The sequence below is a fragment of the Ursus americanus genome, chromosome 33 (genome assembly GCF_024610735.1).
Source record: "Ursus americanus isolate L20-20 chromosome 33, mUrsAme1.1.p, whole genome shotgun sequence".
NCBI lineage: Eukaryota > Metazoa > Chordata > Mammalia > Carnivora > Ursidae > Ursus > Ursus americanus.
In genome coordinates this window covers 12,780,038-12,801,100 of record NC_142159.1, presented here as the reverse complement: position 1 = coordinate 12,801,100, position 21,063 = coordinate 12,780,038, and the positions used below count along the sequence as shown (strand labels likewise).

The 21,063-nt window shown below is 48.8% G+C and overlaps 1 protein-coding gene across 5 annotated transcripts in view; it reads left to right on the top strand.

Annotated features, from left to right (window-relative positions):
* Positions 1-19,513, top strand: part of NCMAP (non-compact myelin associated protein) — a 39,828-nt gene extending 20,315 nt beyond the window's left edge. For 3 of the 5 annotated variants that reach the window (XM_045782200.2, XM_045782203.2, XM_045782202.2), the window contains exons 2-4: positions 10,959-11,047; positions 14,397-14,481; positions 16,701-19,513. In XM_045782200.2, the coding sequence (XP_045638156.1) occupies positions 10,966-11,047; positions 14,397-14,481; positions 16,701-16,842 (309 nt within the window). In that variant the 5' untranslated portion in view covers positions 10,959-10,965 and the 3' untranslated portion in view covers positions 16,843-19,513. Of the gene's footprint in view, positions 1-3,539; positions 7,182-10,958; positions 11,048-14,396; positions 14,482-16,700 lie in introns of those variants that run through there. The other 2 variants (XM_045782205.2, XM_045782197.2) reach the window with 2 other exon arrangements.
* The last annotated feature ends 1,550 nt before the right edge of the window (positions 19,514-21,063 follow it).

The following is a 21,063-nucleotide window of genomic DNA, read 5'->3' as shown; positions in this document are numbered from 1 at the left end:
TTGGGCAGTCACGTTGGGCAGTGCAGGTCTACCTCCTGATTCGCTCTCTATAGGGGCGAACCTACCAGATCGTGCAGGACAGAGGAGGCCTAAGGCAGGGAGGACGGAGCGGGGGCGGGCGGGGGGCGGGGAGGGCTGGCGGGCCTGGAACTGAGCTGCTCCTCTTACAAGTTTGCGTCTTCCTTTTTTCAACCCCATGTGGCACCTGACTTTTGGGGGCATCTGTCACCCCCATTCACAAGCTTTCCTGAGTGAGCTGCTTTAGCGTGATCCCCTTTAATGGGATCCCCCCCAGGCTGCGGGTTTGGGCCTCAGCCTTTTCCAGGCTGCAAAGTCTCACGACCCCATCAGCGTGTCCAGCTTTCAAACCTGGATCAGCCTCTCCCCAGTGTGGTTTCTCCTCTCCTTTCCCTTTGGCTGTGGCCAAAAGGGAATTCCTCTTGGGGTGGAAGCAGGGACGAACGAATGCTTCTTGTCCCTCCATCTGCTCTGTGTAACCCGAAGCCCCTCTGCAGGTTTTTTTTTTTTTTTTTTTAAAGATTTTATTTATTTATTTGACAGAGATAGAGACAGCCAGCGAGAGAGGGAACACAAGCAGGGGGAGTGGGAGAGGAAGAAGCAGGCTCATAGCGGAGGAGCCTGATGTGGGGCTCGATCCCATAACGCCGGGATCACGCCCTGAGCCGAAGGCAGACGCTTTAACCGCTGTGCCACCCAGGCGCCCCTGCAGGTTTTTTTTTTTTAAGATTTTATTTTTTTACTTTTTTAAGTAACCTCTACACCTGACTTGGGACTCGAACTCACAACCCCAAGATCAAGAGTCACAGGCTCCACTGATGGAGCCAGCCAGGTGCCTCCCCCCTTGCAGTTTTGAAAAGATAAAAATAGTTCTGGGGCTCCTGGGTGGCTCAGTTGGTTGAGCCAAGTCTGACTCTTGATTTCAGCTCAGGTCATGATCTCAGGGTCATGAGATCAAGCCCCACATCGGCTCAACACGGAATCAGCTTGAGATTCCCCCCCTCTCCCTCTGCCCCTCCCCCTGCTCATGCCCACAATCTCTCCCTGTCCCTAAAATAAATAAATTAATTTAAAAAAGTAGTTCCCAAACCTTGAGAGATGAGAGTCTAAATCCTGTGTATGAGGCTGAGTGATGGCCCCAGTGGTATCCACATCCTAATTCCCGAAACCTGGGACCATGTTCCTGTTCGTGGCAAAGAGGAGTTTGCAGGTGTGATTAAGTTAAGGGTTATGAGATGGGGAGATGATCCTGAATTACCCGGGTGTGGCCAATGTAATCACAAAAGTCCTTAGAAGAGGGAGGCAGGGGACCAGAGGGGAGGAGGCGCCATGATGGACGCAGAGGTCAGAGACAGAGGTGCAGGAAGACGCTATACCGTGAGCTTGAAGGTCACGGTGGAAGACAGGGCCACAGGCCAAGGAATGCCAGTGACTTGCCCGAGCTAGAATGGACGAGGAAACAGATTCTCTTCTAGAGGCTCCAAAAGGAACATGGCCCTGTCAGCCCCTTGATTTTAGCCCAGCGAGACTGATTTTAGACCTCTGACCTCTGGAACTATACGAAAATTAACCTGTGTTGTTTTAAGTCACTTCGGTTGTGTTAATTGCTTACAGCAGCCCTAGGAAACCAATGCCTCCCAGCTCTGCCGTATATTAGCGCTGAGACCGCGGGCCCGTTACCTAACCTCTCTGAGCCTCACTTCCCTCCTCGGGAAAACAGAGGTGACATAGGTGAGGAAATGCACGTGGAGCACTCAGCATGGTATCGGCTCCTCAGCGAGCACTGGATGGACGGGCAGCTGATTGCGGTCACCGTCACCATCACTGTCCCTACTGATTGGCTGTCCACAGATGTAAGTACAGACTGGACATTTTCTTTGCTGTCTAGACTTCCTTGGGTAGAAAGGATAGGGAACTGTTGAGAGACAGGCCTCTAGCTCTGCTCCAGTGGTTCTCAGCCTGGGGCGATTTGCCTCCCAGAGGACACTTGTCAAGTCTAGAGACGTGCTTGGTGATCACAACTTGGGGGTGCGCTGGGAGCTCGTGAGTAGAGGCCAGGGGTCCTGCAATGCACAGGATGTCCCCCACAGCACGGAATTATCACATGTGAACTGAGCCGTGGCTGAGGAGCCCTGCCACCCTCTGGACTTTAGTCGTACCGCTTGGGCTCACAATATCAACAAGGAGAAAGAAGGGGGAGCACAGTTCTGGCCCAGCAGGGCCGCCGATCCTGAGTGTCCCCAGGAATATTCCTTACCCCCGGGAGGCTTGGCGGCTATGGGCAATTTCGAGATAGAAGGTCCGAGTTTGAGTCTCAGCTCCTGCACTCACTTGCTGGGAGACTCTGAGCAAGTCACTTAACCTCTCTGACCCTGTTTCCTGTCGGCAAAGTGGACATAAAAAGACCTGCCTTGTTGTGTTGATTAAATGAGAAAACGTGTAGAAGCCCAGGGCCTAGCGCTTGTCGGCGTCTCCTTAAATAGTCGTTCGGGCCCGTCCCAACTAGCATGTCAAGGGGAGATTATTTCCCTCTGACCTATTCCCTTAGGGGCATCAACTTTTTAACCTTTTAACCCTTCTCCCTCCTTGGAGCCAGTGGGACACATGGAGGCTTACACGAGGGCTCGGGTGGAGTTTGAGGCCTCCTGGGAGCTGGCCGTTGTCTTGTACCCCAAGACCCAGGGCAAATGGAAGCCGCGGGTTACATTCCAGCTCTTGGTCAGTCTCGGCCACAACGCCCACAGGTCTCCCTCCTGCTGACTCCTGGCACGGCCTGTGCTGCCCTTTTGGCACTAGGCACAAATCCGCCTTGTGACTACTTTCATCTGGGATTTCTATTTATAACTGTTAGTGCACGGAACTTATCAGGCTTGCAGGTCCTGGTGGGAAGCTCGTTGGGGGCACCTTTCATTAAAGTGTGGGCCACAAAAATCAGAAATAAAGGATGTTTGAGCCAGAATTTGACAGGGTGGGTCAATAAGACTTAATTGATGTGGTGGGTCTGAAACCTGGACTTCCAGATCCAAAGGGCACTGCTGTTTGCACAGGACATCAGCACGAAACTGATCACGTGCCTCAGCGATCCCTGCTGGGCTAGGCCTCGGGGGCGGTGATCCCCACTCAGTATTGATTGGAGGAAAGATTCTTAAAGAAAACAATTCCAGGGGCGCCTGGGTGGTTCAGTCAATGAAGCGTCTGCCTTCAGCTCAGGTGATGATCTCAGGGTCCTGGGATCGAGCCCCACATCGGGCTCCCTGCTCTGGGGGGAGTCTGCTTCTCCCTCTGCCGCTGTCCCTCCCCCCACTCATGCTCTCTCTCTCAAATAAATAAAATCTTTTTTAAAAAGGAAACAATTCCATTCTCATCCTCAGTGTCTGAGCTCTAGGGACGCGATCGCCATGGTCTTTGAATCCTCTTAGTGCTATGTACAGGGTGGGCTCTGGTGGAGTGAACGACAGGGAAAATGGACAGAAGGACAGATAGAAGGATGAATGTGTGTATGATAGATGGGTGGGTGGGCACAGGAATGGGTGGGAGGATACATACATGAAACAAGCAATGTACTCCCTAAGTTCCGGAACCCGCCATAAGGAATATGTATTCAGTGTGTGATTGTGTGTGGCCCCAAGTTCAGGGGAGCATTAAGCCAATTCAGACCCCACCTTTGGGAGCTGTGACACACAGTGGGACAAAGTCGTGCAGACAGGGCAGATGGGGTGGGGGAGATGATGTGAGACCCAATAGGAATGGACAGTATAGGTGGTGGCCATTGAGGATTCAGGCAGACTCAGGTCACTACATAGCCGATGGAATGTTTGAAGGTTTGTTCCTTGAGGCCCATAGGATGCTGCTGCCAAGTCCCACCCCCTCGGTGGAGTTCTCCCCGGTTTGTTCTGGCGCCAGCTGCCTGTGAGGAAGGACTCCCGCCTTCCAGCCTAAACTGCGCATGCTGTCTTCCCTCTCCTAACGTCCCCGGAGTCCGAATCTGCAAGGAAGGATGAGCTTTTGGAAAACACTGTTTCTTCAGTTAAGCCACAGATGGCTGCAGGGCAATAGAACCACAGACTTGAAAGCCCCTTAGTGATCACCCCCAAACTGGACCATTTTAGAGACAGGAAAACCAAAGTCCAGAGAAGGGAGAGGACTTTCCAAAGTCACGTGGCCAGTCAGTGGCAGTGGGTACCCTGGTCCTCTGGTTCTCACCCCAGTTAGGAACCAGTGGCCTACTCTTCCCCTCTCCATCCGGCAATCCCCATGCGTTCTCCCAGTGCCATGAGGATTCTTGCCTTCCTGGCAGAGGTCTTACTATTCCTCAGAGGAAATGGAAGAGAAGGGCAAACCCTCCAGAAGTTCTGGTGAATCCCTCTTCAGATCCCCGCCTTGGGACGCAGCTTCAGGGTCTGGTTCTCTGACCTCCCTGTTCATACTTGAGTTTGACCACATGCAGCAAACACTTGGCCAGGTGGGAGCTCAAGGTCCAAGGAAAGCAGGGAGAGCACAGACTGAGGACAGAAGAGAAAGGAGAAAAGGGGCCAGGTGCTGAGCTTTACCACTCACCCACCATCCGCCAGGCACCGTGCCGGGTAACTGTACCTCCCCCATTCTCACAGGCTTATAAGATAGCAGGCCGTACCTTACAACCAAAAACACTGAAGCCTAAAAAGTGTCTTGGCTTATAGAGCTGGTCAGAGGTGAGGCCAAGATCAGAACCCAGGTCTCCCTGACCTCAGAGCCCTCGCTGGGCGTGAGGCTCATAGACAATGTGCAACACTTCCAGGAGGTCTTGAGAGCCACCCGGGAGGAGCTGGACTTTCTCTCCTGAGGGCCCACACCAACAAGGTCAAGGCTAACAGGGGCCAATGCAAAGTCTTGCACTCAAGTGCAAAATGACATTTGCACAAGAGCGTTAATGGAGAGCCGGTTACTGGGCAGCCGCTGATCGTGATGTTGCCCCGTCATCATGCGGCTGCTGTTGCCTTGTATTTCCAAAGCACTTTGCAAGTTTAGAAAGCCCTTCCACTTACCGACCTCAGGCCTTTGATTGACCATAAACAAGCATAAGAATAAGTCTGGAAAAGGTTTGGGAGTGTATCAGTAGGGTGTGTATGCTGTGACTGCCTGTCAGGGTAATGAGCTGTTTGTTTGCATGAATCCAGCATGATATCAATAGACTTTGTGCTCAGCCACTGTGCTAAGTATATTATATGTTTTATCTCTGTTAATTCTCGCAACAACCTTCTGGAGCTTGTAACTCCTGTTTCACAGATCAGAAACCAAGAGATGCAGAAAGTCGACCAAGGTCACAGAGCTAGAATTCAGGCTCAGGTCTGATAAGTATCAAGACAAAAGTCATTCTGGACATTTCAGGCCCCCTCTGGAGCTATGCGTCTGGTTCGAGGGGCTGTATGGAAGGGGGTCATTGACAGAGAAATGAGGAACCCATGAAGGACACTATCATGGTGAAGATCGTTTGAAGGAGCTTAGAATATTTGTCCTGGGGAAAAAATAATCAGAGAACATATCATTGTTGTTTTCAAGGGCTTAAAGCTCCTTTACTTAAAAACAGGTTGGATTCACAGGACATTTACCAACCGTTTGCTGGTTAGGGTAAACGGGATAAACTGTAGCCTGCTACTAGCGCCACCTATTGGTAGGACGTAAAATTGATGTGCCACCGTCACTGTTCCATCCCTAAAGTTTGGTTTCACCTTTCTTAACATGGGAGTGATTTTAAACCTGGCAGGTTGTCATGTGTAAGCGGTAGCACACTTACCTTTGTGGCAAGAGAATTAGGACCAATAAATGAAAATTATCAGGAGGGATATTTTGGTTTCAACATGAAGGTTAATTTTCTGAAAAACCATCCCCAAAACTCAAGGGGCGGCTTGGGAGTAGTGAAGTTCACGTCTGTGGAAGAAACCAAGTCATGCTGAATCTTCCATGTTTTGGGTGATGAGGATAGATCAATCCCAGTGGTTTGGTGGGTCTAGGGCATTCATGGGTTACCTACCCTGGGTTACAGTTGGCCAGTTGAGTGGTGGTCGGCCAGTGTTGGTAGCCTCTTTGTTGTGTTATCCGGGGAGGAACTTTTAGGCCAGGCCAGGGGGAAGGAGGATACCACGGGGGCAGAGCCGTGGGGGACAGGTGGGATCTGGCAATGTTTATCTTCCAGATATGGCTCTAACACTTGACCAAGGGATAGGCAGAGAGGAGTGACTCAGAGAGTAAATGGTCCTGACCTTCCATCACTTCCCAGACTGACCTCCCACACAGGACCATTTGTAAACAACCCAAGGGGACAACAGCTCCTTGTAGATTCTGTCAACGTGATTAAGGCTGTGCTGAAGACAGAGGCTCACAGTGTGGCCAAGGGCAGGGACCTGACAGAGAAGACCAGTCAAGGGTCCGGGGCAGGGGCTGAGCCCCAGCCTGTGTGGCTTTTCTCATCAAAGCCCTTCATTGATTCAGGGCCTGGGCGCCGGGCCGTTTGTGTCTTGCCCATTTCCTGGGAGGCAGTCCAATGAGGGTACGCGGAGAAGGGGCTGCAGGATAGGACAGACCCTCGCTCGAATCCTCGCGCGGCTCCCTGTTAGCCTTGTGGGTTGAGGTTGATTGCTTCTCTGCTGTGAACCTCAGTTTCTTCATCTGCAGAAGGGGCGGTGATTGCACCTTCCTTAGCCGAGAGGGCTGAGGATTGAATGAGACCTCCGTCACAAAGCACCATGCTGGGACATGATTTCTTCTTCTTCTCACTAAATTAACCCCTGGTAGTGAAAACCCTTCTCACCCTCCCTGCAGCTCCTTGCTTGTCTGCGGCCACGGACCTGGTCACAGACACATTGGATACGGAAATGCCCCCGCTGGGCCTCACTTGGTTAACAAGAACCGCTGGGTCCCACACGTGAAAACACCCACAGCCTTGGCCACCGATGTCCCGCCACCCTCCTCCCACCTTCTCTGATGTGGCAGGAACAGAGATGTAATTGAGAGCCTTGGGCCCTGACATAAGGCAAGATATACTCTGAGATGACTCTCTGTCCCCTCAGAAGAACAGCCGCCCATCTGAAAGGAGGTCTGCACCCAGAACTGGGCACCCGCAAGGTCACCTTGAAGGGTCTGTGGAGAACTCAGTGTCCCGGCGGCCTTGGGCAGCTGCATTACTGGTCAGTGTGTGTGTGTGTGTGTGTGTGTGTGTGTGTGTGTGTGCGCGCGCGTGCGCACACGTGCAGGTTTCCATGGTAACCTGTCAGGAGCCCCTCTAGCCCTACAGGGACCGGCAGCAGGTTGGCGCAGTGGGGATCCTACAGGCTTTGAAGTTTGCAGGGCCAGGCCCGTAGGCCAGTTCTGCATCTTCCAGACTGTGTAAGCCGGGGAGATGGCTTTAGAGCCCCAAACCTTGGGGTCCTCATCTGATCCAGGGGCAAGGAAAACCTATTTCACCTGGCATTTGCTAATTAAATCAAAGCTTGGGTTAAAGAAGAAAATGCCTGACCAAAGCGGTCTGGGCACGTAGCGGGCACTTGGGCAGTGGCGTCTGTTATTTTTGTGCGTGTTGGTCCAACGGAGGATGTGTCCACGGCGGGGTTTAGCTTACCCGGGGATTATGCCATGCCTCTCTCACTAAGTGATCCTGGGTCAGTGGCTACCTATTTGTCTCTCTTCTCTGTTTTTAAAAGGAATTGTAGGAAAACATTATTGGTGAGTCTGCTCAGCTTGACATTGGTGGGGATAGAAGCAAAAGGTTTAGGCAAATGCATCATAAAATCCTTTATGATGGCATGGGGAATGGTGGGTCGTGGGGGGCAGGTGCCTCTCCTCGGGAGTATCGGCGGGGGGGAGACGTTCATTCTGTGTTCTCACATGGGTCCAAATTTATTTTTATAGAAAGAAGTTTTTCTTGTTTTGAGCTCCAGAGCCACCTGTCTCTGAGTTCAGCAAATATTTGCTAATACCCACGAAAATACAAAGAGCTACCATTTATTGGGCACCGAAAGCACTTTCCCTCCTTAACCTTGAACCCTCAGCTCCCTTGGGAAAAGCTACCTCATTTTACAAACGAGCAAACCAAGCTGGGAGAGTTCAATCAGTTGCTTCAGTACTTCTACTGGCAAAGGTGAGAAGAGCCAGACAATTTATCTGGGAGAAGTAGGAGGATATGACACAGACCCCAAACAGCCTCTACCCTCAAGGACCCGACAACGAACATGGAAGGTTAACTGTCAGAGCAACCAAGACACACGCTGTGGTGATGCTGCTGTGGGAGCAGAGGACGGATGGCTCATTCTGGCTGGGGGAGGCGGGAGCCTTCCTGGGAATGGGCTGGGCTCAATCTTGAGGGATGTGTTCATTTTGGAGGGGGAACAGGCAGGGGAGCATGGCCAGTGGGCCTGTTCGGGGAGGTCAGGAGACAGGCAACCCAGCGGGGAAGAAAGGTTGACGGGTGTGAGGAGGTCAGGCAGAGCCATGCAGGGCTCCTTGGGAGAGCCCGAGTCATGGGAGTCCCGAGGATCTGGTCGTTGGGAGGAAGCGACAGACAAGAACTGTGGGTTTTTAGGCAGGGCCCCATGGCTTAAAGGAGGGCAGAGAAAGTGAAGAAGGCAGAGAGGGGCATTCTGGGCTGAGGCCCCCATGGGGTGGGTCAGGCCACAAGCCACCAGAGCCCCCGGCCTGGGCGCAGATGACGTGCCATTTCCATTTCCATCAGGAGCGGGGGAAGTTGGGGGGGAGCTGCGGCCCAGAGGTGGGAACTCTCAGGAGACGCCCACTGTGGGGACCTGGGGAGGCCGGAGCCGGGGCAGCCCGTCCACTGGCCGCAAAGACCAGGAATGACGGGGGAGGATGGAGTGGTCTGTTGTCACAGCAGTTGGCAGAGGTTGGTGTGAGGAGCAGAGAGGCTGGAAAGAGAGGCTGGAAAGAGCCAGTGAAGGGGTTTCGCTGCCAGCTGTTCAAGTGTGGGCACTGGGAGACTATTGTTTTTTTGAGCCCGAGAATGCTGTGATCAAACCTCCAGTCTCTCTCTCTCTCTCTCTCTCTCTCTCTCTCACTAGAACGTGAGCTTCTGGAGGCCAGGAGTCTGTCTTGCATTTCACTAGTGTGTTCCCAGCAGCTGCCCAGAGTCAGGCAGTTAGAAGGGGCTCGATGAGTATCTGTGCAGTAAATACATAGAACCACAGTCTCTACGGTGCTGTGGGCATATATAGATGAGGTAAACATTTTAAAACTTAGATGAAAAGAATACACACTAATGGCCTAGGTAGTGGTTACTTCGGGGGAGGGAGGAAATGAGGTAGAGGTCGAGTAGAAAAAATTTCAATGGAGTCTCACTTTTCTTCCTTCATAAAGAACTGAGCAGGATATGATCATGAACATTTGTTCAGTCTGAGTGCTGCATACATGGGCTCCTTTACATTATTATTTATAATTTAAAAATATTTATTTTAAAAAGAAAACAAATTGGGTGCCTGGGTGGCTCAGTCGGTGAAGCGTCTGCCTTCGGCTCAGGTCATGATTCCAGGGTCCTGGGATCGAGCCCCGCATTGGGCTTCCTGTTCAGCGGGGAGTCTGCTTCTCCCTCTCTCTCTGCTGCTCCCCTTGCTTGTGCATACGCTCTCTCTCTGCCTCTCAAATAAATTAATTAAATCTTCTTTAAACAAGAAAACAAATTTGTGTACAAATATCGTGTTAGATGTATAGAGTATCTCTTCTCCAGAAGGCAGAGTGACCATGGTGAAGCCTTATGGCTTCTTAGCATTACAGATAGGCCCGGATCATTCTTTTCTTGGTGGCCATCCTTCACCAGCCTGTGAACTGTCAGCGGCCGTCGTAAAACTGCTGCCTGAAGTAGAGAAACCTCGTTCGTGTCCCTCCGCTTCTCCATGCCTGTCGTTCAGAGCAAGTGTGGTACCAACATATGCTCAGAATATGCTTCTTGGGGGACGATCTCGACACCTGTGCCTGGTGGCGTGACATCGCAGTAACCGCGTACCCCCCGCTCACTCCTCAAGTGTAAGATCGCAGGCCTGTGGATTTGGTCCCCGCCGCCGTCAGGGAAAGAAGCTATACGGTGCATTCGGAGAAGATGTTTGGGTCCAAGCTCTGCGTCTTCCTCGCTGTGTGACTTTCGTCCCTTCACTCAACCGCTCGGAGACTCAATTTGCTCAGCAGCAGAACGTGACAATTGAGAAGATGAACGGGTGAGCCGACAGAGTGTGTGAAGGCGCCTGTGACAGAGCCTGGTGCCTGGTGGACACTCAGCCCTCTTCCCACTGAGGGCTTCGTGCAGCCCGGCCTTAGTTCTCTGTCCTGCCATCCCAGACCGTGTCCCCCTCTCAAGGCCCATTCAGATTTAGCTTTTCCTTGAAGCCATCCTCCACAGCCCAGGGACGGCTCATGTCACGGACTGCTTAATAACATAGTTAAATTTTCCAGCTGCTCGCTTGTGTATTTACTGATGTATTTATGTATTTATTGATGTATGTTTGCCGCCTTAGATTGCAAAGCTTCTGAAAACAGGCATCGTCGCGACATGCTGAGAATCCCACCAGCACGGGAGATGGCTGTCCTGGGTTAAATTCAAACTTGGGGCTCCGCGAAGCTTTGGGGGCTTCAGTTCCATCTGTAAAATGACAATCGTAGCCTCCCTCGCACAGTTTTCTAGAAGATCAGTTTGGACATTCTGGGTGACACCTAGTTAGGAAAAATTTAATAAATGTTGTTGGATTAATTTAAGCTGTTTTGAACAATGAAGTTCTTTACACATGTCAGACGTTGTTTTTAATTCTTCATAGGACATGGTCAAAGGCCTTGTATTTACTTGCCGCCAAGAGAAGCCGCCTGCTTGACTCTTCTCCAGGCATCCAGGGGAAGACAAAAGAGGTATCATACAGGCATTGTAAAGCTCGCGCCGGTGTTAAACGAAATTTCGTCTTTGTTCTTCCCAGGATCGAGATGACCACAGCCACCCCTTTGGGGGGTACTACCTTCTTCTCCTTGAACGTGACCACCAGAGAAGAGGACTTTCTGTATAAGAGTAAGGTCAACGTGGCTTGGCGGCCAGGGGAGGGATGGTGGGACGAGGACTGCGGTCAGCTCCTGGTGTAGAGGTCAAGAGTGTGGGCTCTGGGTCCCAGTCTCCCTTCTACCCTATGCCCACCACGACCTTGGGCATATGACCTCACTGCTTTGTGTCTGTTTCCTTGTCTGTAAGATGGGGATATTAACGAAGCTACCATTAGCATCACACACGTTAACGGTGTGAGGACTAAGCTAGGTGATCCACGTAAGGAGCTTAGAGTAGCCTCGATGCACACGAACTACTTAATGAGTATTATTACGATCATTACTGCTGTGACAACTATTATCATCAGGGAGTTCTGGGGTCTAGAGGGCAATGGACAGTTGAATCTCCTGTAAGATGTCCCTAAACGAGTCACCTTAAAATGTAACTACTTTCATACTAGTCATACAATTTTTGGAAGGTAAAAACATCCCATCAATTCACAAAGGAGTAAATAAGTGTAGGTGGGAGTAGTCCGGGGGAGACATCTGCCAGGAATAACGGGGTCCCTGCAAGGAAAAACTTAACAGCCACTCTTCAGAAAGCCAGTGAATCACATTAGGGCAAGTTGGGCCCATTTCCGTCATTCCTGTTGATCTGGCACATACCCCTGCCCGTGGAACAGGACTCCCGACACACGCGAGTGTGTCCCCGGTGATAACAGCCCCAGCCCGAGGTCCTGGCAGGAAGCCGATTACTGGTAGGACGTGTGTCCTCCGTGGAGATCCAGCAAGGGTCACTCTTGGGACAGGGTCCCGCGTGTCAGCCTGTTCCTTGCCAGGCCTGCTGACATAGGCCGGAACAGTTCTGAAAGGAAATGCAGGGTAGATCGAATCTCTGTCAGCAGATGGGAATGAGTCTGCTTTTATTTAACTAAAAGTAGTGGTTCTCAGCGAGACGATTCTGCCCCCTAGATAAGATTGCCAGATTTTGAAAGTAAAATACAGAGCACCCAGTTAAAATTGAATTGAAGAGAAGCAGTATTTGTTTGGTATAAGGCCGTGCCATGCAATCAATAGTTGAGACATACCAAACATTATTTATGTTTTGTCAGAAATCCTAACTTAACTAGGTATCCAGTACTTTATCTGGCCACTTTACTGCCGGGGGAGCATATGACAATGTTTGGACACTTGTCGCAGCTGGCGGGGAGGAAGAAGCGGTATTAATGGGGTCTAGTGAGGGGAGGCCAGAGATGCTTCTAGATGTTGTGCAGGGCACACAACAGTCCCCACAGCAAAGGGTTATCCAGACAAGGTTGAAAAACCGTGGCTTAAAGCATCACCACAGGACTCCCCAGGAAGGAAACAAAAAACAAGTTATTCCAAGACAGATTCCCCACCCCAGCCCCTTTTTCTTTCCTTCCCGTCATTCTTCCTGTGAATATTTGGACATAGTTTTGTTCTTGTTTTTATTTAGTCTTTTCATAAGACCATGACACGCATTTGAAGAAAATGCACAAATCCTAAGTGCACAGCTCGGTGAATTTTCACAAAATGAACACGTTTGTGTAACCAGCCCGCAGATCAAGAAGTGGACCAGCACCAGTATCCCAGGAGTCCTAGCGCCCCTTGCCACACCGTCCCCACCTGGTCAAGGGATCCCGCTGTTCTGACTTCTGCCGCCAGACATTAGTTCTGGTTTTGAGCATTATGGAAATGGAAACACCATACATACCCTTTTATATCTGGCTTCTTTTACTCACCATTATGCTTGTATGCACGTATTTTAATGGTTGCAACATAATGTGCATATGTGGGTGTGTACATAGTATCATATTCTCTTTTCCTCACATTATTCAAATTATAGTATAATATTTCATGGGGTAGGCATGCCATACCTTTTTTTTTTAAAGATTTTATTTATTTATTTACTTCCTTGAGAGAGAGAGAGCATGAGAGTGGGGCGAGGGGCAGAGGGAGAAGCAGACTCCCTGCTGAGCAGGGAGCCCAATGTGGGGCTTGATCCTGGGACTCCAGGATCATGACCTAAGCTGAAGGCAGACGCTTAACCGACTGAGCCACCCAGGTGCCCCAGGCATGGCAAACCTTATTGAACCGTTCCCGTATTTAGAATTTAAATAACGTTGTAATTAACATCTTCATTCATACAGCTTTTTCTGTATTTAGGATTATTCCTTAAGATAAACTCCCCAGAATTAAATAGATTGGCTTAAAGTATGACCCCCCTTTATGTTTTTTTGCATTTTCAATTTCCATTCCCACAAGGACGTTGATCTTGAACACAGAGTTAGAGGTGGCCATGGGGACTGGGTGCCGATATTGAAATTAGAATCTGAGATATTAAGCCACAAGGACATTCATTATAGCCTTGTTTTTCATGGTATAAAATTGAAAACAACATAAATATCCTCAGTACAGAATTGGTAAACAAATTATGGCACATCCAAACAATGGAGGACTGTGTAGCCATCAAAAGTCACGAAAAACAATGTGATTACATGGAAGATGATTAGGATATGGTTGTAAAACTGTACATGGAACACGGTTCCATTGTTATCAAGTGCATGCTTTTCCACTTTTATGACTATTTCCTTAAGGTGGATTTTCAGACATAAGATTAATAAATTACTCAAAAGGGGCGCCTGGGTGGCGCAGTTGTTAAGCGTCTGCCTTCAGCTCAGGGCGTGATCCCAGCGTTATGGGATCGAGCCCCACATCAGGCTCCTCCGCTATGAGCCTGCTTCTTCCTCTCCCACTCCCCCTGCTTGTGTTCCCTCTCTCGCTGGCTGTCTCTATCTGTCAAATAAATAAATAAAATCTTTTAAAAAAAGAAATAAAAAAAATAAATTACTCAAAAAATGTGGGTAGAGAGGTATTTAATATGCATATATGCATATACGTGAACGCATCGGTGAATGTATATATGTGTAGATGATCAGTGGTTCCTAGGGCAATGAGTTCTCTTTTTTTGCTTATATTTGAATTTTCAAAGTGAACTACAAAATTACGTACTACTTTTGTATTATCAAAAAGAGGGAAGGGTGTTTTGCTTGCCTGTTTCGCAAAGGAAGTTGAACGCTGTGTCAGGACTGATAACAACAAGACAGCCTGAGACAGGATTTTGGCAGGTGATGTGCTGAGGACAGTGCCCTCCACGCCCCACTGGCGGGAGGGGTGCCCTGCCATTCCAGATGGGTCTCTGTCGTGGGGTCAGCAGTCAGGGTGCTAGGACAGCACATTCTCTCCCCGCCTGATCCAATGAGGATGCGAGGTGCCGGGTGGAGGTCCCCGTCCCAGTCTCTGGATGCCTTCCTTCATTTCAGTTTGCACGTTTGCCATTTCCACCCCTCTCCTCGTAGGTTCTGGAGCCATCGTTGCTGCCATTGTGGTAATTGTCATCGTCATCTTCACCGTGGTTCTCATCCTGCTGAAGATGTACAACAGGTATGGGGTGCCCTGGGCTCTGATGGTCTCGTCCCTTCGGTGATGTCAGAATGAATGGGAACTGACGCTTGTGGGCGCCAGCCGCGTGCCCCGCAGCATCCATGAGTCCATCATCAAACGCTCTAACCCTCTGTGGGTCCTTTTCTAACATCCGTTCTCCGTAGGAACTTCATGGTGACCAAATATTTTTGTACTTGCAGAAATATTTGTTAAATATAATAATGATCATGAGATGCTAATGGCCTTGAGCACTGTGGTAAAGTAACTTAGGGTAACAGAGGAATATGTTCCAATCCTTTTCTCTCGGGGAGCCTCTGCTAGGTTGTGTTGAACAGATCACCAAGGTATTTGAGAGGACAAATACTGGAATGCCTGCACCCCCAACTCCACTTTCTGGGACCAAATAAGAGGAAATAATATCATGTGATTGCATAAAGAATAAATGTTGTGTTAGCGCCTCGAAGTCACAACTTTGCTAGAAGTCTATTCTTCCCAGGCGAGAAATCAAAATAGACTATAAACACAACCACATCATAGAAAACTTGGAAGCCATTAAAAAAAAAGAAAAAGATATTGTAGAAGTGGGTTCATTGATGAGGAAAGCTGTTTACAATGTATCGGCAAAGTTTACAAAAATAATATGTGTGTTATGATTATACATGCGGGTTACACACACACAACCAAGGAAGATTCAGATGATACACGGCAAGGTGTTAAAACCAGTGTGTCTGCATGATGGGATTGCTGGTTGGTTGGTTGGTTTTTGCAGGGGGAGGGGGTATACTTCTTTATTTTTGAGGCGGTGCAAACATGCATTGTTTTTATAATAATGTTATTTATAAAACATGTTATATGCTTTATATTATATATGTATATAATATATGTGTCTATTATATATGTATAATAGATACATATATTGACCTCTTACTATGTGCCAGGCATGATTCTAAGCTCCTTGCATGTGTTAACTCATTTAATCCTCACTACAACCCCACCAGGTGGGTAATTCTATATCCCCCAATTTTATAGGTGTGAAACACACACTGGAAAACGAGCCAACAAGTCCGAGGTTACTCAACCTCAGTGGGAGAGTTGGGATTTAAACCCAGTATATGTGGTTTCAAAGAAAATACTCCCATCACTATATGTAATAATAATAACACTTTATAAGTTATTTTTGAAATTTTGAGGGTATTACAATTTGGATCTGTCCCAGGCCAGGAAGTGGCATCCAACCACAATGTCTGCCCTTCATTCCTGTCCCTCAGCGCTGGAGCTCTGAGCCCCTTTCCTAGGTTGTAATTTGGATGGAGCCTCCACCCACCCCACCCTGTTTACAATGATGCCTGGGCTGCAACTGAGAGAGGCAGGCAAGTCACTTAACCTCTCTGTACCTCGATTTTGTCATTTTAAAATGGAAGGTTCTCCAAGTGGGACAACTGAGTGATGGTAACGTGGAGAATGCCCTTGTTTTGAGGAGTATTTAGCGGGGAGGTGGCATGACGTCTGCAACCGACTCAAGTAGTTCAGAAAAACGCTCTGTGTATATGTCTGTGTGTGTGTGCACGCGCGTATAAATGGAGAGGGACACACGCAAAGCAGGCAAATGTAGCGAACTGCTGGCAATCAGTGAATCTTTCTGTAAAGGATACTCAGGTATTAATTGTACTATTTGTGACACTTTTCTGAACATTTGAAATTAAAAAAAAAAAAGGTGTTACGTTAGGTCAACAAGATGAAATTTCATGTAGACGTTAGAATTAATGATTGTTGTAGTCATTGAATCTTCTGGCATATGAAATGAAAGCTAGGATATACATTTCAAGTCCATTCTCTTCTCAACTATGCCAAAAGTTCTTAAGATATTTCTAGCAATCGACTTGGCAAGCATATTGAAACTGCAAGATTTAACTCACACGACAACTTTGAACAGAAAAAAGATCATAGTATCTTCGTTTTGTCTGTCATGTAATCACCTATCTGACACTTTACTCAGTCATTAGGGGGGAGGAAAATAAAATGAAATATCTAATCGAGGTGCCACAAAAAATGAAAGGGACAGGTAGCTGACGTCCAAGGTCCCTTCCAGTTGTAAAATTCTGTGGTTGGGAATCAAGCAACGTGATTTCATGATGATCTGCCTTAATCTCCTTGCCAGAGCCCAAATCCTAGGGCACACAAGATGGAAGACTCAAGCATGCATGCCTATCTCATTCCAGGAAAATGAGGACGAGGCGGGAGCTGGAGCCCAAGGGGCCCAAGCCAGCCTCCCCTTCTGCCTTGGGCCCAAACAACAACAGCAGCCAACACCCTGCTACTGTGACCTTCAGCCCTGTTGACGTCCACGTGGATACTCGGTGACCCCCCCCCACCTTGGTGCTTTCTTGGCCACCGTCCAAAGAGCCTTCTCCAGTCAAGACCCAGACGCACATTTCTCCTCTGGCAGCTTCACTATGAATTCCTTCCGGTTGGGTCAACAAGGGGCATCTCATGCAATTCCGGATGCTTCAGGCAACCCCCAACCCTGCCCTGCCCCACCCTAGCTGTGTCCCTGTCCCTGGTGCCACCCTTGCAAAAAGCTGTGGGACATTCTTTTGTGCTCTGATGAGGTAGAGCTCTGTTGGGAATCCACTGAAGTGGGTGTGGCTCTCTCTCCCAAACACAGTTGCTAGACAGACAGCCCAGGAGTCTTCTGGTCAGGAGTCGGGGGTCAGAGCAGCTCCCGAGAGCAGGGTCTGCCACTGGGGTCCTATCAGAATAAGGGTTATACTCTGCTCAAAACGTTCAATGCCATTCATCAGGCACAGGGGAACTCACTTGGGCTAACTAACCCAAAACCAGCTTGTTAATTTATAACTTGTTCCGGGACTAGGTGACCGCTAGCTAGCTCGTGCAAACGGTCAGCAGATTTCTCTGTCTTTAAGAAAGGTTATGGGAAAGACAATTGTTCTCGAAAGTTTTCTACTTCATTTAGTAAAGAGTCAGAGGAGAAGGAATAGGGTGACCTTGAGGAATGATGGCCTCTGGGGCAAAAGCCTATTGCGGTGTCCTGGGGCGGGGTCAGAGCCCCTCCTCTCCCTCTGGGGCTGGATTGAGCCTGACTCAAGTCTCATTTCTTGGCTTCCCTCTGTTTGAATTCTGAGCAATCCTCTCTCTCTCCAGGTCACACCTTCCCTCCAAGGACCAGTATTAGAGACTGATAAGATTACAACTCCGTTTATATTATCTGTGTCCTTCCCAGTCACCTGTGTCCTTCCCAGTTACCTGTGTCCTTCCCAATCACCTTGCAGAGATTCAGGGAACATTCAAAGCACCACATTCGCAAACCATTTTTCTGTACAGAGCTGATCTCCTTAGCCCAGAGAACAATCTATTGAGAGGGGAAAGCATTTTGAAATTAAGAAAGCTTGCCTTCCAAGCCCTACCTCCTGGTTGTGTGGCCTTGGAAGAGTCACGTGAGCGCTCCATATCGGGTTTGCTAACCGTAAGACTCACAGACTTACTTTAATTAGTCAAGAACTTGGTAGAGTAGCTCGGGTGGTGCCTGGCACTCAGGAGACACTTAATAAATGAGAGCCAGCATTCTTGTTACAGTATTTCTTCAATTGTGAGACATATTTGTTCCCATGTTAATGATTCTGAAATCAGAATATGTCTTAAAATGGATAGGTCCATTAATGTAGTATTTTTTTCTCTCTCCAAAAGCTGTTGTTTAATCAATTGTGCACCTTACAATTGAAGGCATCTTGGAAACAAGGTAATAAATCTTTATTCTGTTGCAGAAAATGACACACTCTGACCTTTAACCTCAAATTCTAGGGGTCTCTTCCTCTTGGAGTCAGAAATCTCTTCTGAGGGCAAATTGAGGGTCAGGAAGGTAAGAAGCCTGACCCAAGGTCACAGAGTCATGTCATCCCACTATAAAAATGCTTACTTGGATAAGTCTAGAAAAATACTGGCAAATTCTTCCTCCCCAAACATCTTTTCTCCCTACTGTGTTTAAATATCCACCGAGCAACCAGGTACTTGGCAAGATGCTTTCACAGAAATTATCTCATTGGACTTATTTTTCTTAATAACCCTGGGAGGAATTATTTGTTCTGTTGGCAGGTAAGAATTGCAAACTCCAAGAGAGAGGTACTTGTCCACAGTCACACAGGTAGTTAAGTTGCAAAGAGAAGGCACAAACCCACGTCTTTGACTCCAGAGTCCCTCTCTCTGTCGTACCACATTCTTCCCTAACATCCTGGCTCAAAAAACATGGGTTCTTTTATGGGCCAAACAGGAGGACAGGCTTGTCCATGTGTCTGAGAGCAGAGGTCAGGAGTCTGGCTTCCAAACTGACAATAGGGGCAAAGCTACTTTGATAGCCCCCTTTGGGCTCCCATGATTGGGGCCAAAGGACCCCTTTCAGAGCCCATCAAAGCTTTAAGGATTCCTGTTTCATTTCCTGTAAACCTTATGCCCAAGGAGCAAGGGATGGAATGCCATCCCACCAGGGAAAGCCATTTCCTGAAGGACTCAAACCCCAAATAGATATGTTTCCCTGAAGTGTTCTGCTTTAGAAAAAATTTTTGTTTGTTTGTTTGGAATGTTCCATCCCTAAAACCAAACTCTTCTGCCCATACTGGAATCTTCCTGGAATTACTAGAGGAATTATCCCTTGTTATATGTTCTTTTGCTAAATGAAAGCTTGGAAGTGGAGTAGGGGGGAGAGGTAGCGAGGTAAGGGGAGGCCAAGAAAGGGGTTTTAGTGTTTTGTTTTTACTAATGAAGATAACTCAATAAACATCATTTAAGGGCTCCTATGTGCAAGTCGAGGTGCTACTAAACACATTGTCACGGTCCCCACTCTCAAGGAGTCTGCGGCCGGTCTCCTGGGACAGGGATCTCGCAACACAGTGGAGTATTTCACTTCTGACAGGTGCCTTTCCTAACTGAGCGGATGCCGCCTTATTCGGCCACTGAATCAATAAAAGATATTAAACATCTAAAGAAAAATGTCTAAAAATAAAGAGACTTACATCAAACATTCGTTGAGTTGACTTCAATTTAGTTAGAGTTAACGAATACCTTTTCCAAGAACTTCTTTTCCCTAACAACGTAAACAGGGTCCTGCGGAAAAGCCTGCGCTGTTGCAAACACCACGCTCTCACTGCTAGAGGGTGACGGGAAAGGTGGGCCGCCAGCGACAGGCCTTTCCAAGGGTGAGAAGACTCGTTAGCTGGATGAACTGTTACAAAAGGAATCCCATTTCCGAGCCTGCTGTTGAGCACCAGACGCGTTGACTTGTCGAGGTTTGGGGACCCCTGGGAGTGAAGTAGACCTTAGAGTGCAACCCAAGTCCCCAATACTGAAGTTTACCATTAACTGAGGTCCTGGTGTGTTCTAGTTATGGGATGGGCCTTTGATGCCCACCGGCCCCTCTAACCGTTACAACCGCCATGTGTAAGAGCCATCACGATTTCTGCTTTGAGGATGAGGAAAAAGGCACAGGGAGGTAACATGTCATTGGGTGATGCAGTGCACAGGTGGCACCTTGTGGTGGCCTTTCTTGTGTTTGGGGAGTGTGCTACTTTAAGAAGCAAGACCACCCCCTGCTGTAAAAAGCGGAGAAGGACAGACACGCATCTTCCCGGAGTCCCTTGCTGCTAGGGTGAGGGCAGAGGACCAAGGCCCTGCCAGTCAGGCCCCCCCCCCCCCCGCTGTGGACTTGGAAGCCCGAAGTTGGTAACATCAAGGGAGAGGAACGGTGCAAAATATGCTGGGGGGCGGGTAGGTTGGCTTGCTGCCTTTCAAGAGGCAGCAACAGCCGGGGGTCTAGCAGCATGCAGGCCCATTCTCGAGGCCAGCCCTGGATCCCGGAGTTGGCTAGGTGAGCTTAGTTTGACAGCAACAGTCATGGTGTCTATACCACTGGCTCTTCAGTGTGATTTTAGGCACCATACCCAACAGCATACCCCTGAGCCTGGTTCTAGCCTTCTGGAAATTCCAGCAACTACCTGATTCCGTTTCCTGCTTCAATCGGCAGTCCCTTCCTGCTGCCAGTACTGAAGTGCGGTGTGGCTGTGGGGGCCTGGCTCATGGCCGCCCGCCTCGGAAGTGGCCGGCACCAGAACCTGGGTCTCCAAAGCTCTTGCTCTGTCCTTACACGTGCTTCCGGCTGACGCTAAGGATCAAGGGATCCACAAAGTGCTATGGAATCATAGAGAAGATAGAGTTGCCCTCAACGACATGTATCTCAGAGACCTTCTGAATGTTAACGAGGAAGTATTTTAAAAGGACCTGGAAGAATGGGGAGGATTTTTTGTTGGGGGGGAGGATTTTTTTTAAGTAAAGTTTTTTATCGAAGTACAACACACACACATATGTGCGCAGCTCGCAAAATGTTCACAAACTGAGCTCGCTTGTGTAACCAGCATGCAAATGAAGCAGGAGCACTACCAGCATCCCAGAAGCTCCCTTCCTCCCCTTACCCTCCTCACGTCCCACAAAAGGTCACCAGCATCCTGGCTTCTACCTCCCTAGGACAATTTTGTCTAGAAGTAGAATCATAGTGCAAACTCTTTTGCTCCTGGCTTC